This window comes from Phyllostomus discolor, chromosome 9, assembly GCF_004126475.2.
Source record: "Phyllostomus discolor isolate MPI-MPIP mPhyDis1 chromosome 9, mPhyDis1.pri.v3, whole genome shotgun sequence".
Classification (NCBI taxonomy): Eukaryota; Metazoa; Chordata; class Mammalia; order Chiroptera; family Phyllostomidae; genus Phyllostomus; species Phyllostomus discolor.
In genome coordinates this window covers 47,455,498-47,474,356 of record NC_040911.2, presented here as the reverse complement: position 1 = coordinate 47,474,356, position 18,859 = coordinate 47,455,498, and the positions used below count along the sequence as shown (strand labels likewise).

At 36.2% G+C, this 18,859-nt stretch overlaps 1 protein-coding gene across 6 annotated transcripts in view; it reads right to left on the bottom strand.

Annotated features, from left to right (window-relative positions):
- The window catches only part of PTPRM (protein tyrosine phosphatase receptor type M), an 801,251-nt gene that overhangs the window by 307,934 nt on the left and 474,458 nt on the right, over nt 1-18,859 (bottom strand). For all 6 annotated transcript variants that reach the window (XM_036009302.1, XM_036009304.1, XM_036009303.1 and 3 more), the window contains exons 8-9: nt 12,630-12,938; nt 5,480-5,589 (exon numbers count right to left, since the gene is read on the bottom strand). In XM_036009302.1, coding sequence (XP_035865195.1) covers nt 5,480-5,589; nt 12,630-12,938 — 419 coding nt within the window. The remainder of the gene's footprint in view (nt 1-5,479; nt 5,590-12,629; nt 12,939-18,859) is intronic.

Below are 18,859 nucleotides of genomic sequence, written 5' to 3'. Positions count from 1 at the left end.
GGTTAATCTTGTTCATTTTACTGCCTTGTTAAACACTTTAATAAGACACAAATGTACTTGTATTTCAGACAAAGTCCAAACTCCCCAACTTTGTGTTTAAGACCTGTCTACCTCTTCTCCAAATTTATTTCTGAATACTTGATATGATGACATTATATTACCTTCTGTCCTGGTTCCTCTGCTACAAACATGTACTGGGCTTTTCTGACTCCTTTGCTCATTAACTTTCACCTGCCTGCTACACTATAGGGTTATCTCTGTCCTGTTTCCTGCCGCAGATCCACTCACTCCATTCACATATTGACTCACTCAGCACACATTCTGGGAGTGCTGTGGTCAGCAGGTGGACACAGGCCCTGCCCTCAGATAACTAAGAATCTGGACTGGGGTGGGTGCAGATGGGTAGAAAGACAATAAGTAAATTAATAATTTTAAAACACCAAGTTCTATAGAAGAAACAGACAGGGGTGCTAAGCTAAAGAATATTGGGGGAGGCAGGTAACAGAAGAGTTTTTCTTTCTGCAGTTTCATTACCCAGGGTCAAGCATAGTCTGAAAATATTAAATAGAAAAATCCAGAAATAAAAAATTCATAAGTTTTAAATTACATGATGTTTTTAGGAGCATGATGAAACATAAACTGTCCTGCTTCATCCCGCCTAGGGACATGAATCACCCCTTTGTGCAGGGTCTCCCCGCTGTGCACACTCCCTACCGCTCAGTCCCTTAGCCATCCCGGTTATCACATTGACTGTTGAGGGACTGCAGTGCTTGTGTTCAAGGAACCCTTACAGAGCAAGAGTAGAGATACTGGCAATCAGAAGTGCCGGAGACGCTGTAAGGTGCTTCCTTTATGTGAAAAGGTGTGCATGTATAGGAAAAGACACAGTATATGTAGGGTTTGGTGCTATCCATGCTTTCAGGCATCCACTGGGGGCGGGGGGGGGGTTTGAAATGTATTCCTTGTAGATAAGGGGGAATTGCTGTATAAGTAAAAGCAGGATGCTGTGATAATTCTGAAGGTTTTTGGAGAAAAAAAAATCCCATAGACATGCTTATTAAATTCCAGGAGAAAAATAAGGGGAGCTGCAGTAATAAATATAAATTGGCATTAGATCACAGAAGGCCTTGAATACTACAATGAAACTTCTTTTCTTTTTTTAAGATATTTTTTTAACATTTTTTTAAAGACTTTATTTATTTATTTTTAGAGACGGAAGGGTGGGAGGGGGGAGGGAGAGAGTGAGAGTGAGAGAGAGAGAGAGAGAGAGAGAGAGAGAGAGAGACATCAATGTGCGGTTGCTGGGGGTTCTGGCCGGCAACCCAGGAATGTACCCTGGCTGGGAATCGAACCTGGGACACTTTGGTTCCCAGCCCGTGCTCAATCCACTGAGCTACGCCAGCCAGGGCACAATGAAACTTCTTAACACGGCCCCTAAATTGTACTTCTTTCCATGCTACTATCTATATCAGTCAACAGTGATTAACTGAGCCCAGTTCCCCATGTGCTGGATCTTGAAGTGCCTTTCTTCAACTCTGGATCCATCAGCGCCCCACTGCGCTCGGGCAACACTCCACTCTATACTCCACTCTATACTCTATACTATATTAGATTGATTTGCATTTGGCGCTAATTTCATTCTCTGTATAGTTGGTTGCTGTTTGAACTGTTACTTTTAGTAGAAATGGGCAGTACTTTCTGTACTTTTATCTTCTTCCAACACCTTACACACACTAAATTAAAAAACAGACAAACTGGTTGATGTATTACTCCCATGACCAGGAGTTTGGCGTTTTCTCCCTAGTCAACCAAGAGCTGTGTAAATTTAATGAATTACAATGAAAATGGTTAGATATATATCCCTGTACATTTGGGATTATTACTGACTGGTAAACTTCTAGAAATAGGCTTGATATGATATGCAATGTTCAAATTTTGATAAGATACTATATAAGAGGTTGCAAAATGTTATGTTCCCATCAACAGTTTATACAGACATACATTTCCCCAAGTCACTGCCTAATACTTGATCTTTACAGTTTAAACTTTGTGTAACACTTGTTTTATTTCATTTCTCAATCATTAGTAAGGTTGAGTAGATATATTTTCATATGCTTACATGACATTTGGATTTTTTCCTATGAGTTTCCTCCTCTTACTCTTTATTTTTTCTAATGAAATGTTTTGTCTATTGTTTCATTAATCTACATCAAGTGCATATATGATAGCCATCAGCCTGTTGTTGACTGCTATTAATGTTGAAAATAATTTCCCCAAGTCTTCTGTTTGTGTTTAGACTTTCTTCATGCTATCTTTCATTATTCAGAAGTTTAAATTCTTATGTAAACAAGTTTGTCAGTCTTTTTTAAAGACTTAATGGGCTTTATGTCAAATGTAGGAAGATAGTTGACCCTTGATAATGGGTTTGAACTGCATGGGTTCCTTACATGTGGATTTTTGTCAATAAATATATAGTTGGCCCACTGTATATCCAGGTTCCTCATCCATGGATTCAGTAAACCAAAGATTAAAAACAGTATTTTTGATCTGAGGTAGACTGAATCTACAGATGTAGAGGGCCAACTGTATATATTGTTTTACATCACTTTATATAAGGGACTTGAGCATCTGGGGATTTTGGTGTCCACAATGGTGCTAGAACCAATCCCCTGTGGCTACCAAGGGAAGACTTAAGTTTTGGGAGAGTCAAAACTTACATGTGGATTTCTGACCGTGTGGGGGTTAGCACCTCAACCCTATACTGTTCAATGTTCTACTGTATTATAAAAATGTCATCCCTATTTTCTTACAGTTTAATTTTTGTGTTTAGATCATGAATCTATTTGACATTTATTTTTGTATGATGTGAGGTGGGGTTCTTATATAGCATATTATTCTTGTAATGAAATGCTGGTTTACTAACACTCATTAAATTTTATCCATCTGTATTTATAAATGAAAACTTGCACTATAGTTTCTACCTTGTATAATTTTGTAAGAGCATGCAGTTGTTAACAGTAGTTACCTCTGAAAAGTGAAATTGGGAAGCAAGGATATTTTATTTGGAATATCCTTTCAGAGAGCAATATTACACTTGTAATTTCGCAGAAATAATTTTTTGATAGCTATTGAGGAAGAATGTAATTATCAGTCCAGGTTTCAGAAAGATGACTGATAAAATTAAGTGGGGGATCAGGATGTAAAGTATGAGAGGGGTTGGAGGTAGAGGAAAGGCAAGGAGAAGGGAAAGGAAAGCCTAGTTTGAGATGCTGAAGGTAGACATCAGAGGAATGTAAAGGAGAGGACAAAGAATAAGACCAGAAGAATGCTTTAGTGCTGTTAATTGCTGTAAGTCCTGGCAAAAATGACAATATCAGCATTTTCCACTTACTAATGGCTGGTAAGTAAAGATAGAACCTGAGAATAACCTAAATTTATAGCATATTCATTTATAACATCTATACCATTCAATCTGTTTTTCTTCTCCCCTTCAAACACCAAGTGGGCTCCCTGCCAAAAAAACACCTGTACCATTTATTGCTAAGTTTTTTTTCCAACTACAATCATTTAGCTCTCCTTCCAGTTTTTACCTGTAGTCAAATGTGTTTCTGTGACATAATACACTGTTCCTAAGGTCCCTGCTTCCCTTTGGGCAACTGTTCTATTTCCTTAACATGATGTCTGTCTCAGGAGGCTGTAGCCATCCAGAGAGGGAACTGAGTGTGGTTCCACATCAGTGCTGGCTCCAGGAGGAAGATCTGTCTATCACTGACTCTGGCACAGGCTGGGTGAATCACGGTAAGCAGTACTTCTTCGCTAAAGAACAGCTCCCTCCTGAGACCCCATCTAAGGCCTACCTTGAGAAACCTGGAATTCCCTCCTTCCTACTTCTAAAAAACATGGACAAAAGGGAGGGAAAAATTTGGTGGTCAGAAAACTTATATTTAATTACTTAAGCCTGGTACACACATTTGAAATTTTCTCTTAAGTGTTTAGAAAAATCAAACAACCTGCTTTACTAGCCTACATCTGATTTTGAAAACTCTGATTGATGACATTTCCTCACATCCCTCAATGCACTGTGGGAGCATTTAGATCAGTATTCAACTGGGAGATCCTGGTTGCTGAAGCCAGAGAGATTAACAGGGTCTTCTTTTGAATTATTATTCCTATTGTTTCCACATTAAAGTTACTTTATTACACAAAGATATATTTCAGTGGGATCAGAAAGAAAGAATCTGGACAGTACTTTCTGTCTGTCTAGATATCAACATGAGGCCCTTGGAGAAGTGAATTTATTTCTTGGAACTTCAGTTGATTTCAAAGACTATCTTTTCTGGTAAAAAAAATCTGTTATTCTTGATGGCAAGACTCCCCCAAACTGAGGCCAAAAAATGGCCATGGGCCAAAAATGTTAACTAAAAGATTTTGTTCACTGAGAAAAAAAGTACGAACTTGTTTGATTTAATTATAAATCTTAACTCTATATAGTTAAGCCATGAATTTCCTAAACACTTGACTCTTTTAACATGATAGTTCTTTTATCTCTTACCTTACTTTGTTTAGCTTTCAATTAGCAATTTTTTTTGCATTTCAATACCAATTTTCAAAAGGTATGAGGCAACCTCAATGGGAGGCTATCTGGGTCAGGAAAGGGGGTTAGCAGCGATTACTGTCTGACAGCTAATCTGCTTTGGCTTTTGTCAGTAGTTCTGAAAGGTATTCAAGCATAGATGCCATAGACATAGCAGTCATGAGTTTTAGAAACCTAACAACATATAATTTGTTGAATTTGCATTCAGATAAATGGTTGCTTTAAAAAATGTACCTGCTTGTTTCTATGACAATAGGCACTGTAAAATGATGCTCATACAGATGTGAGGATGACTGTCACCCAGTTATTGCTATTATTTTCTTCCTTGAACAATTCATCAAATTTTTCTTTGTTATCTATCATTCAACCATTTGATATACCTTAGATGCCTTAGTAGACAAACTGTGTCACAGATGTGTAACATGTTTTCCTAATACTAAGAAACCAAAAGACATTATTCTATTGTTACTTCTGAGACAACATGTATTGACTTTGCTAATTGAATAATCAGCATTCTTCTATAATTCAGTAGCAAACTATTTTATACTCAGCAAGAATAGGATTCTACGGTTGCCTCCTAATCAATGTATACTTCAAAATACTTGTTGTTTTTAATACAGTTGATTCAAAAATATATTATCTTGTATCTTTATGTATAATATATAATCTGTAAACATCCAAATCATTATAAATATACATCCTGAAAATATACATAATTCAAAAACTCATTTTTAATTTTTTCTCCTATATAGTAACCATTATATCTGTTCAAAGCATTACACTTCTTAAAAGACATGATGCTATTATGAATTTTTAAATATTAGATAGTCTAGCTGTCATAGAAATTATAACAAAAACTAAATGACTAACAAATACATATACTACCTCATATAAAGTGATGACACCGTATGTTTGAATTGGTTCCCGCCACTGAAGAAATATCTTCTCTTCAAAGGTGCTTCCTTGAATGGATTCAGTAGGAACAGCACCTGGCACTAGAAGGAGAAAAAAGAAATCAATACATGTTTAAGAAACAAAGCAAAAAAAAAAAAGATATATCTAGACTTGATAGGTTTTTAACTCTTTACTGAAGCAATTTTAATAGTCCATAGATATACTCAATTTTCTTTTAAAAATCTAAAATTCAGAACCATTTTGACTACACTTTCCCTATAAAGAAACAAAATTCACTCATTTTTTCTTTAAAGTTTGAATCAATTAGATGAAACTCAGTAATCAACTTTTAAATAAACTTTTTCATTCTTCAAAAAGACAAATAAAGAAGGCTATAGAGCAATGAGAATTCCCACACATGCTAGTGAGAGCATAAATTGGTACAGGCATTTTAGAAAATAACAGTTGTATATAAGTATTTTTAAAGAAGCATGTATCATACAATCCAATAACTCAACCTCCAGGAATATTCTCTAGTAATATTCTTGTACATATGTTCCAGGAAACATATACTACTATGATGTCATCATAGCAGCATTTTAAAATAAAACTAATAAACTTGAGATAAACCAGTTTAATGAATTATTTCCTTTTCATGTTCACATAGTAAAATACAAAAAATTGATTGATGATAAATAACAACTGTAACAGTGAGTGACAAAAGCATGTCAAAGAATACAGATGAACTACTGTACTTATATGAATGTATCTATTAAATATACATTAACTAGAAGTTTTATAAATATTAGATATGGATATTTAAAATATTTATTTATTTATTTTATTTATAATATGAGATATGGGAAAGTTTGATGTCATTTCTTTAAAACCTAAAATTATAACACCTCTTGATTATTTTGTAAGACAATCTAATAGACATAAAGGCAAGATAGAAATTTACTTGCCAAGTTTCTAAAATATAACATTAATATTATTTAAAAATATGGTTTATGTCATCTTTATGACTTAATTCAGTTTTAAGTATGCTTTAATTATACACAATTCAGTATATTAGTGTTTTTACCCTATTTATAAACCAGTATAAAAGTAATACTTACAAATATACATATATTTGGGGATCATGGTCAAAATTGTTTGTGATGGTGAGAGTAATGAAAAGCAGTTGGGGAGTACTAACACTTCTGAATTTCAAAAGTTACTATAAAGCTACAGTATCAAGACATTGTGTTATTAGCCTAAGGACTGACCTATAGATCAGTGGAGTAGAACTGAAGGTACATAAATAAAACCCCACTTTGCAGTCAATTGATTTTTATCAAGGATGCCAGGAAAATTCAATGGGGAGAGAATAATGTTTCAACAAGTAGTTTTAACAATTGGATATCCACATACACAAGCATGAAGTTGGATTCTTAACACATACCATGGATAAAAAACATACCAAAATTAGAGAGCTAAATGTAAGAGTTAAAACTACAAAACTCTTAGGAGAAAACATAGGTATAAATCTTCATGATCTTGGATTATGCAATAGCTCATAAGGAGAATATGGTACCTCACAAGAACTTAGGTCTATTACCTGTTTTAGAAATTCAAGGAATTCAGGATTTGGGATATTTGGTCTTAAGATCTAAGTTTGTGGAATTGAGCCTTATTCTGCCTAGTGATACCCTAAATAGTAATAAAAATAAACTTATTCCATAAACTTTCTCATGAAATAAATACTAGTTCAGTAAAAATACTATACTACAATACAATTCATAATTTTGGATACTTCTGGCCAAGATGGAGGCATAGGTAGGTACACTTTTCCTCCTTGTACAACCAAAAGTAAGTCACCTACAAACTTAAAAACAAAAAATAACAAGAACTGCCAGAAAATTGATCTGTATGGCAGTCCAACAATCAAGGAGTTAAAAAAGACACATTCATCCAGATTGATAGGAGGGGTGGAGACAGGCAGCTGGGCCAGAGAGGACTCGCAGCAAGGTGGTAGCTGGAAGACCAGGTGAGGCAGTGGCTGGTGGACCAGAAGGTCCCACATTTGCATGCAGATAAACCAGGAGGAACAACTGGGGAGCAAGGCAGATTGTGCAACTCAGGATTCCAGCACAGGAAAATAAAACCTCAAAACTTTTGACTGCAAAAACCTGTTGGGGTTGTGGTGGTGGGAGAAACTCCTAGACTCACAGGGGAGTTCACTGAAGAGACCCAGAGGTTAGAGGTCTACATGGTTATAAGGTACACAAGCCCACCCACTCAGGAATCAGCACCAGAAGGGCCCAATTTGCTTGTGGGCAGTAGAGGAAGTGACTGAAGCCAGCTGAGAGCCCAGCAAGTGGCATTGTTCCCTCTCTGACCCCTCCCCCACATAAATCACCACAAAACAGCCAAGTGGGTTGCCCCGCCGTAGCGAATACCTAAGGCTCTGCCCCGTATAACCTAACAGCTGTGCCAAGACAAAGAAAAATATGGCCCAAAATGAAAGAATAGATCAAAGCTCCAAAAATAGAAATAAGCAATAAAGAGATAGTTAATCTATCAGATGTGGAGATCAAAACACTGGTAATCAGGGTGCTCACAGAAATGGTTGAATATGGTTGCAAAATAGAGGAAGAAGTTAAGGCTATGCAAAGTGAAATAAAGGATCATGTACAGGGAACCAACAGTGATGGGAAGGAAACCAGAACTCAAAGCAACAATTTGAAGCAGAAGGAAGGAAGAAACAACCAAACAAAACAGAATGAAGAAATAAGAATTCAAAAAACTGAGGAGAGGCTTAGGAACCATTGTAACAACTTTAAACATTCCAACATGTGAATGTCAGGGGTGTCAGGAGGAGAAAAGGAAGAGCAAGAAATTAAAAACTTATTTGATAACATAAAGAAGGATAAGTTCCCCAATCTGGTGAAGGAAATAGACTTCCAGGAAGTCCAGGAAGCTTAGAGTTCCAAAGAAGTTGGACTCAAGGAGGAACACACCAAGGTACATCATAATTACATTAGCCAGGATTAAAATGGAGAGAATCTTGAAAGGGCAAAAGAAAAGGAGAGAGTTTCCTTCAAAGAAATTCCCATAAGACTATTTGCTGACTTCTCAATAGAAATCTTACAGGCAACAAGGGGCTGGAAAGAAGTATTTGAAGTCATGAAAGGCAAGGACCTACATCCAAGATGACTCTATCCAGCAAAGCTCTCATTTAGAATGGAAGGGCAGAAAAACTGCTTCCCAGATAAGTTCAAGTTAAAGGAGTTCATCATCACCTAGCCCTTATTATATAAAATGTTAAAGGGATTTATCTAAGAATAAGAAGAAGATCAAAAATAAGAACAGTAAGATGACAACAAACTCAGAACTATCGACAACTGAACCTAAAACAAAAACAAAAAGAAAAATAAACTAAGCAAACAACTAGAACAGGAACATATTCACAGAACTGGAGATCACATGGAGGGTTATCAGCAGGGAGAGAGAGGGGGGAGAATGGGAGAAAAGGTACAGGTAATAGGTAGCATAAATGGTAGGTAGAAAATAGACAGGAGGAGATTAAGAATAGTATGGGAAATGGAGAAGCCAAAGAACTTATATGTACAACCCATGGAAATGAACTAAGGTGGGGGAATGCTGGTGGGGCGAGTGCAGGGTATAAGGGAATAAAGGGGGAAGATGGGACAATTGTAGTAGCATAATCAATAAAATGTATTAAAAATAAAAACAAAGAAAATAAAATTCAAAAATTCACAATGTTGGTAGACAAGTATTGACCTCACCATTCTTTTCTCTTCAGATATAGTATCATTGACAATTATTCTATTTACATTTTTCTTTTCTCTATATTTCTTGAAGTATTTTTGTTGTGGTTGTTGTTAGGAAACATAATTTGAAATAAAAGTTTTTCTATAGCCAGAGACATTGAAATAAAGAACAAACTGAGTGGAGTACTATGTAGCAGAAAGAAAAAAGGAGTTCCTACCTTTTCTGACAGCATGGAGAAAGCATTATGCTTTATGCTTTATGCTAAGCATTATGCTAAGTGAAATAAGCCAGGTTGAGAAAGCAAAACACCATATGATCTTATCTATATGTGGAACCTAATCAACAAAATAAGCAAGCAAACATAACCAGAGAGACGTTGAAATAAAGAACAAACTGACAGTAACCAGAGGGGAAGGGGGAGTGGATAGTGGGAGGGAGGAAAGAGGATGTGTCATCAAGGAACATGTATAAAGGACACATAGACAAAGCCAATGGGGTGGGAGATGGGGATGGCTGGGGTAGGGGGGAATGGTGGTGGGAAAATGGAGACAACTGTACTTGAACAGCAATAAAAAAAAGATAAAAGGGAGAAAAGAAAACAAAAGAACAAACTGACAGTAACTAGAGGGAGCGGGGAGGGAGATAACAGGGAATGAAAGAGAAGGGTAGTCAAGGGACATGTATAAAGGACACATGGACAAAGCCAATGGGGGTTGGGATCAATGGTGGGAGGTGGGGATGGGTGGAGTGGGGAGGAGTGGTGGGAGGGAGAACAACAATAAAAAAAACTAAAAATAAAAAGTTTTTCTAATTAACAGGATGCCAATGTGCTATAAAAATAATATATTTTTATTTGGCAAATAATACATGTCCTAACTTCAGAGACTAGCAAGATCATTTAAACAAACAAAAAAATAAGCCATTCGATTTCTAGCTCATGTCTCTTCTCAATTTGAAACCTAAACTTATTGAGTGGTTTCATGCTTCAGAAAGACATATCTGCTCATCTCTAGAAATGACTGCATATATAACCCTCTCTCATTGATTAAAACATTACTGCTGATTAAAATATAAATTAAATGATTATCAACAAACTTTATTGTTTTATTTAAAGACTAATAAAATAGTTTTGAGTGTTTATTACCTACTCAATGTTATATATATTGCTATAAAAGAAAAGCAGATGGCTTCTTCTCTTAGGTAGTTTATAGTTAAGGGAAAAATATTGTATATAACAAGGAGAGAACAAGGAAGGGATATGATTAGTTGCTTTGAATTATTACAACAATAAGTATACTCACCTACTAACGAACCCTATCTGGCAGCTACAAATGGCTGTCTATGTAATTTCTTCGAACCCAAATATGCCTGATTATTGTAGTTATTGTCAACCTTCCAGATGAGGAAATTAAGGCTCAGAGATTTAAAGATCGAATCAAATGCAAAAAAGGTCTGAAGGATGAGAGAAAAGTGGGGCTGGAAGAGTTGGAGACAGCTTTATGAAGGACTTGAAACTTGAGATCATTCGAGGGTAGTGGAGGAGATGGAATTGAAAGGCAGGCAGGTAGAAGGGCAGGTGGTGGATGACAACAGGAGATGAGGAAGAGCCAGGGATATAACAAGTGTGGCATAAAGGACAGATGCTGAGGTGACATTTTTGCAGAATGAGCTGCAATGAGAAAGTTATTAGTTTTAGAGTATAAGTCGAGAACACAGAAGACCTTTGAAGTCAAGAACTGGATAAAGAGTCATTGAAGATTCTTGTGGAGAGAGTGACATGATGCACATATGTTTTGATGATTAGTTTAGTGAGTGAGCAAGGTGACGTTAGAATGGGGAAAAACTGGAACTGCAAAGAAAGGGTAGGAACTACTACAGAAATTTCTGTATAAAATAATGAGAACCTGAGTATATGTTGTGGAAGTTGAGAGAAAAGAACAGTCTAATATGGAAGTAGCTATAACAAGAGTCAGGAACAAATTAAACATTGAAACTCAGGGGAGAAAGCATCGAGGGATAACCTGTTGACAATGCTGACACCTTCATTCTTATTTCCAGAGAGATGAGGAAGAGTTGGAAGAAATAGAAATAGGGCTTCCAGTCTCAGCCCTAACTACTACAAAACTAATACTCCTAACAAAAACAATTATAGTACAACAACTATTTGGCAGCAAACAACTATTTTAAGTATGGAAGGACTTTAAAGGGACATAAGAAAAAAAAGAGAAGGATGTGGGGCAAGTCCCTCATTTACTTTGGCTATTTCCATGTTTTTCTTCTACAGCAATATACATGGTGTTATATAGGCAATACAACAAATACTTAAAATAATTTGTTAGCTCTTTAAATGAAATAATAAAGTATTACAAATATTTAATTTGTTATAATAAATGATCCAAGATCATAATCAGCTACATGAAGAAACAAAAAATTAAACATGTATACTTTTTCCCCAAGAATAAGTAAGTAAATTTACTTTATGAGCTTTCCAAGTTCATTTGAGACTTACTCTGATGCCTGACAAATGAATTTTAGGTCAAATATATGATATACTACCACTGCATTTTACATGCTGTATGAGCACATGATTGTATATCCCCTGTATAATCCATGTAAAAGTACATTTATATCCATGTTATTGGATTTGAGATTTAATTTCACTTTTTAAAATTATTTTAGAGATTAATTGCAATTGAGTATTTACTTTTATCAATGAGTCATGGTAACATATGTAGTTTATTTGCTAAATTCTTGTCTATTAAGGTAATACCCAATTATAACACTGTTCCTATGGGAAAATATGGTCTATTTCACAACTGCAAACCTAATGAAGTAATTTCTCAGCACTGCACTGAAAAGTAAGGGCAACCTCTATTTTCAGCTGAATTTTATCTGAACTATGAAAAATGTTTCAGATACTACTTTAAATATATGAAGCATTTCATATAAATGATGTAGTACCCAAAATAGTAAGTCATCAGTCCAACATGATAATAAAACTTGAACAAAAAACTATTTAGAGCAATATAGAATTGTTATACACAGAAAAGTAACTATATGACTCATAATATGAATTCAAATAAACTTCTACATCTTTATTCTCCATACTATTTCTAATCAGTGTCTACAAAAGCACAGACACATATTTCTATTTTATTAATCAATATACTAAAGAGTTCTTCTTTCCAGTTTCATTATAAAGATCTCAACTTAAAAAGCTGCTTTTTTGAAAGGATATAGATTTCACATAAACATGTTTTCAGGGCGGAGGGAGCATAAGAGGATTAAATGGTAATGGAAAAAATACAATAAATTAAATAAAAAAGACATACAATCTGAAAATAACTTTAAAAAAAGTACTCACGATCTTCATCCGTCTGTACGATGAGTTCTTGACTTTCCTTCCTCCCCTCAGGATTCATGAGGATGAGTTTCACACTAATGTTGGTATATGGTGAGAGGTTAGTGATCGTATGTTGAGGGTGTGAATTATCTGTGTCCCAGCTTACTTCTTCTCGCACCTGTTCCTGTCCTCCAACTTGGTAACAGTAGTGGACTGTGAGATTGTAACTATGGCAACGAGTCACATTATAGCCAAATGGCTCCCAGCGGATAGTGATTTGTCGAGATTTGACTTCTACTACTTCCAGTTTTCTTGGTCCCCGCATGGGATCTATTTACAAAAGAAAAGAAGAAGAATGGAAACTTAAGAGAAAAGAATTTTAAAAGCGCTGGTAAAGCCCAGATATCACATTGTTTCCTACTTGTCCCTTATATCTAATATCCTCATCTTCTGGAATAATAAAATCTGTAAATTTTACCAGGACATAAGGCTACCCAGAATAAAGACTAAATAAAATTTGCAGGCTCTTCTGCAATGAATTGTGGCCATGTGCCTAAGTTCTGGTGAAGGACAGAACAGGTGAGAAGTCAAGAACAGGTTCTGGGAGGTGTCCTTATAAAGAAGGGGTTCACCATCTTTGTTCTGTCTTCCTTCCTATCAGCTAAATTGAGGATAGGATATCTGTTGCTCATGCAGTCATGATGAAACATGAGACTCTGACCCATTAAGAATTCAAGGCAAAAATGAAGGAGCTATAGTTCCTGATATCTGAGTTGCCATACCAGCTTTGAATTGCTCACTTCTAAATTTTTCATTAGAGAGAAATAAAATGCTTTTATTTAAGCCTCTTTTCCTCTGGGTCCCTGATCTAAGAAACTAATTTTTTTTTTTAAATTAAATGTATTGGGGTGACATTGGTTAATCAAATTATATAGGTTTCAAGCATACAATTCTATGACACATCATCTGTATATTGCTTTGTGTGCCCACCACCCAATGCATATATTTGACCCCCTTTATCCTTTACTGTCTTCCACCCCTCTCCCCTCTTGTAACCACCATACTGTTATGTGTCTGTATATTTTTATTTGTTTCTTTTTCTTGTTTGTTCATTTGCTGCTTTCAGTTTTACATCCCACATATGAGTGAGAAAACCAATTTTAGTGAGAAGATTTATATCTTCTAAAATTAATTTATAATTATATAGTTGGAAAACATAAGAGTAAAAGCTTGGGAATCTGCCGTGAAATAATATAGTGCATAAACTTCTGATGAAGAAGCATAAACTTTTGAGCAGAACTCCAGGTCTTTTGAGACTTCATTTGTATACAATTCCATACAATCAATGCTAAAATATTTCTTTCCTATCCCTCACAATGTCTTAGTATTATTATCCCTTAGCCTGAGCCCTAGATACAGAGTTTCAAGCTTAGAAACTTAATGACATTCAGGAAATATAAACATTTTGAATGGTTTAAAAGAAAGAACATATACAGAGAAAACTTAAACTTATTTATGAAATGATGATGAAAATATAATAATACTAAATACATAATATTTATTGAGCACTATATGCTACATACTTTTCTAAAAAGTTTACTTTTCCTGGGTTTTGGGAGAACCTAATCTAAAATGATCTGCTTTGGTATATTCATAAATACATTTGATCTATGCATTTTGGTTTTTCTTTCCCTGTACTGTAGTCATCATATATGAATTTAAAGTGATCTACAACTGGTAAGAGAAAATAAGCATGAAAACTTGAGAAATAATAACTACCATTTATTGTATGTGCACTTACAGAATATGTAAGTCCCTTTATACATATTCTCTATTCCTCAAAACAATCCTGAGGATTAAGTACTATTTTTCCCAATGTACAGATGAAAAAAGTTGTGGCCAACATTAGGTCAATGATTTGATGAGGATCAAGATTGGACTGTGGCACTGGAATTCATATCCATCTGACAAGTAAATACATGCGGCCTCAACTCTACTGCACAGTCTCTACCAAAAATGAACAACATAAGGTAAAAAGAAATTAGGATGTTAAAGACACCTAAAACATGATCACAGAATGTACTAAATGTCCCCTGTATATTACTCTTGGGTCAAAAATGCTGGAAACAATCCTTCTCCTTTCTCCAAATTCCACAGAAGAGGGGTCCCTGGCTATGTTCCCCAGCTCAGCTTTCTCAGACAACCCTACCTATCTACATTTGGCAGTGACTGGAAATTTGTCCAGACAATTGTTGAAGTTTATTTCTTGATTTGCATTTGTGTAGTATGTTACCTATTATCTCATCATTTAGGACCTAGAGAGAACTTAGAACCATCCACTTTCCTTGTTTTCCAAAAAACGAAAACGTTCAAAGTGAAATAACGTTTTGGTGTTTTATATGCTAGTTGGGATTAATCGGTCAGATATGTGCTAAGAACATAAAATGCAGTTAATAATGATTATTCATGCTACTCAATCTTGTAATAATTCTAGAAACCAAGGATGAGAGAGAGGAAAACATCCCTAGAGAAACGTGAGTGGCATTCTCATGGAATATTCCTTTTTATAAAATTAATTTTTTATACTTAAATTACTAGTGTTAGGGAACATATCATAAATAAGTTATTTAGAAATAGCATTGAAAGTTTTTTCCCCAGTCTATAGACTTCACACTGTAGAGGAAATGTCTAATTTTATATAATGCTTCATTAGTTTGTAAAAACTTTTAATAAGCTCCAGATCCCTAATACACAAACAGATTAGCATGCATCTCTTTGCCCCTTTCCTTATTAATCACAAGTCTCCACAAGGACTGTTCTTAAGCATTTCCACAAGCTTTTCATCAATTTTACTTACTAATAAAGTGACAAAGTGCTTCAAATATTAATTTAAACAAGCAATGCAGTTCTAACTTAATTTCAATAGAAAACTACTTTTCATTGTATAAATAAGCCTATATTATTTCAGTATTCCTTAGCCAAGAGAATATACACATGAATCAACCCCCGGATTTTTAAAACAACAAAGGTTTTATCTGTCTACTTATTGTTTTCTTGAAAAGCCTACTCCCTTCTTCTCTATTATTACCTGTTGGAATTCCATCATGGTGAAATTATGTTTCAAACTTCCCATAAATTTGCTGAGTATAACAGCTAAACTTAGCACAAAACAACTATCTCTTTGACCAAGGTTCCAGAATCCCTATTGCCATGAGTGGTAATTAACAGATTGAGAAAGAAGCTGTGTATATGAGGTTTACATCTCAGATGAAAAGAGGCTTGTGCTCACTGGCTTCTACTTTCTAAACAAAATAAACCATCTTACTGAAGCTTTCCCAAACAGAGTATTTCCTTTGTGGCTTTCATGGGCCTTTGTCTACGATATAGTTCTGTTCTATCTCCTGATACGTCAATATCAGCATGGCAGGGGCAAATAAGTTCTACATTGACTCAGATTCCTAAACACTTCACCCATTAGTCAAATGCTTAACAGAGAACCAAGTACCTGTGATAACATCTACCTTTGGTGATAGCATTGACAGGTTAAGTCCAATGACTAAGGGAATGTGACAATCCTTTCAACTCATCCTTAGCAAATGGCCTGATTTCATTGCTTCTTTTTTTCCTTTCTTCTGTCATTGTACAAAATTGAGCTCTGATCCAGCAATGGTTTATAATAGTTACATCTTCAGTTAGTGTTGTACAATACTTGTATCTTTAGTGTTTCTGCAAGAACCATTTCTATTAGTATGCTGCTAAATGTGAATGAGGCGTTCCACAGGGACATTTACTCTAGTGAGTTATACCATGATCACTGAAAACTTTGAGGGACATCGTTGTGGAAGTATATTGTACCACAGGAAATGAATGGCAACTTCATAATGAGAAATGGGTAATTTCAGTAGGCTGATTACAGCTCATACTTCATTTCTGGGAGTAGAATACATACTGCCAGGAAGATGGCAGTGATATAGGTGGGAGAGGAGTCCACTTCCCCCTGTGCATGGGTGAAACACCTAGCAGATCTTCTGAAGAATACAGTGAACAGCCAAAGGTATCCCAGAATATACGAACATTGGAGATCAAAAATTATAGAAAACATTGAAAAATCAGGCAGTAAGGAGTGCTTAAGGGACAATAAGTTCCCTGGGACCAGCGCAGGGGACGAGGGTGGCTGCAACCACAGACCGGGTGCACACTGGGTCACACTGGTGCACACCCAGTGCACACCCAGTGCACACTGAGAGGCCAGGTGCTTGTTTGGACTGGTGGGCTTGAATAGGAGGAATTTTTCAAAAAGAAAAAGAGAAAAAAGAGGCACTTGGTGGCTGTTAGGGGAATTCTCCGCAAGAGCCGCCCACCTCCTGCACTCCTACCCTACAGCCCCCAGGGACCGCACGCATCCCATCGGGGGCCAGCAGCTGCCCACCTGTGCCCACACCTGAAGCACCAGGGAAGGAGCACCCCCCCCACCCAGTCCCTGTGCCCAGAGCCCTTCAGGGCCCACTGGCTCTCTAGGAGGAAGGTGGAAATGCCCTGCAGAGGGCAGCTGCAGGGCTAGGGGAGTCAGCAGTCCTTGGAAAGATTTGACTCAGTGTGGGTGCTAAGCTACCCTGAAGGGGCACTGAGAGTCCCTAGCATCTAGGACAGCAAAGAGCAAGAAGGTGGTATGCAAGTTGCCCCTAATTGGTACACCTCAAGGACAGCACAGCTGGTGGAATAAAGGCCTAGGCTGGGTGCAGAATGGCACTGGGGGCCTGGCAATGAACTGAGGGATTAGGCTGGAGGCTGGACAACAGCAAAGAGTATGGCTCAGGAAGGGAGAAAAGCGAAACCAATTCCTTCTCAGCCTGATGCAGCCAGGAAGACCAGCAGAACTGGCTTGACCAATTTAAAGCAATCAGAAGGCTTTATTTTTTTTTCAAATTCATCCTTCCTTTCTTTCCTTCTTTCTTTTTTTATTCCTTTTGCCTTTCTTCATTCCTTCCCTTTATTATTCCTTCTCCCTCCCTTCTTTTTTAATTTTAATTTTTTTAAAACTTCCTTCTTCCATTCTTTCCTCCTAATTTTTTTATTCCTTCTTTCTTCCTTTCTTTTTTTATTCTTTCTTCCTTCCTTTTTTAAAAATTTCTTCTTCCTTTCTTTACTCCTTCTAAAGCCCTGGGCTGGATGGTTCACAGGAGAATTCTACAAAGCATTTAAGGGAGAGCTAACCCCCATCCTCCACAGATTATTCCAAGTAATCCAAAATGATGGAAGACTCCCAAACTGTTTTTATGAAGCCAGCACCATCCTAATCCCAAAACCAGATAAAGACGCAACAAGGAAAGACAACTTCAGGCCAATATCACTGATGAATATAGATGCTACAATCCTCAACAAAATATTGACAAACTTCATTCAGCAATACATTAAAAAGAGCATACACCATGACCAAGTGGGATTCATCTAGGGATGCAAGGATGGTACAATATTTGCAAACCAATAAATGTAATACATCACATAAACAAAAGCAAAGACAAAAACCACATGATCATATCAATAGATGTGGAAAAAGCATTTGATAAGGTCCAGAACTCCTTTATGATAAAAACATTCAGCAAAGTGGGAATAGAGAGAGCATTCCTCAACATAATAAAGGCCTTTTATGAGAGACCTACAGCCAACATCATACTCAATGGGCAAAAACTAAAATCTTTCCAACTAAGATCAGGAAAAAGACAAGGTCGTCCACTTTCACCACTTGTATTCCACACAGTATTGGAAGTTTCAGCCACAGCAATCAGACAAGAAGAGGAAATAAAAGGCAACCAAATCAGAAAGGAAGAAACAAAACTGTCATTGTTTGCAGATGACATGATAGTGTACATAGAAAATCCTATAGACTCCACCAAAAAACTGCTTGACCTAATAAATGAATTTGGCAAAACAGTGGGACACAGAATAAAAATGTCCAGAAATCAAAGACATTTTATATGCCAACAATGAAACATCAGAAGCAGAAATTAGGAAAAAAATCCCATTTGATATAGAATTAGAAAAATAAAATACCTAGAAATAAACCTAACAAAGGAGATAAAAGATCTATACTCAGAAAACTATCCAACACTGAAGAAAGAAATCAAAGAAGAAACAAACAAATGGAAATATATACCGTGTTCATGGATCGGAAGAATTAACATCATCAAAATGTCCATACTACCCAAAGTGATTTATAGATTCAATGCAATACCTATTAAAGTACCAATAGC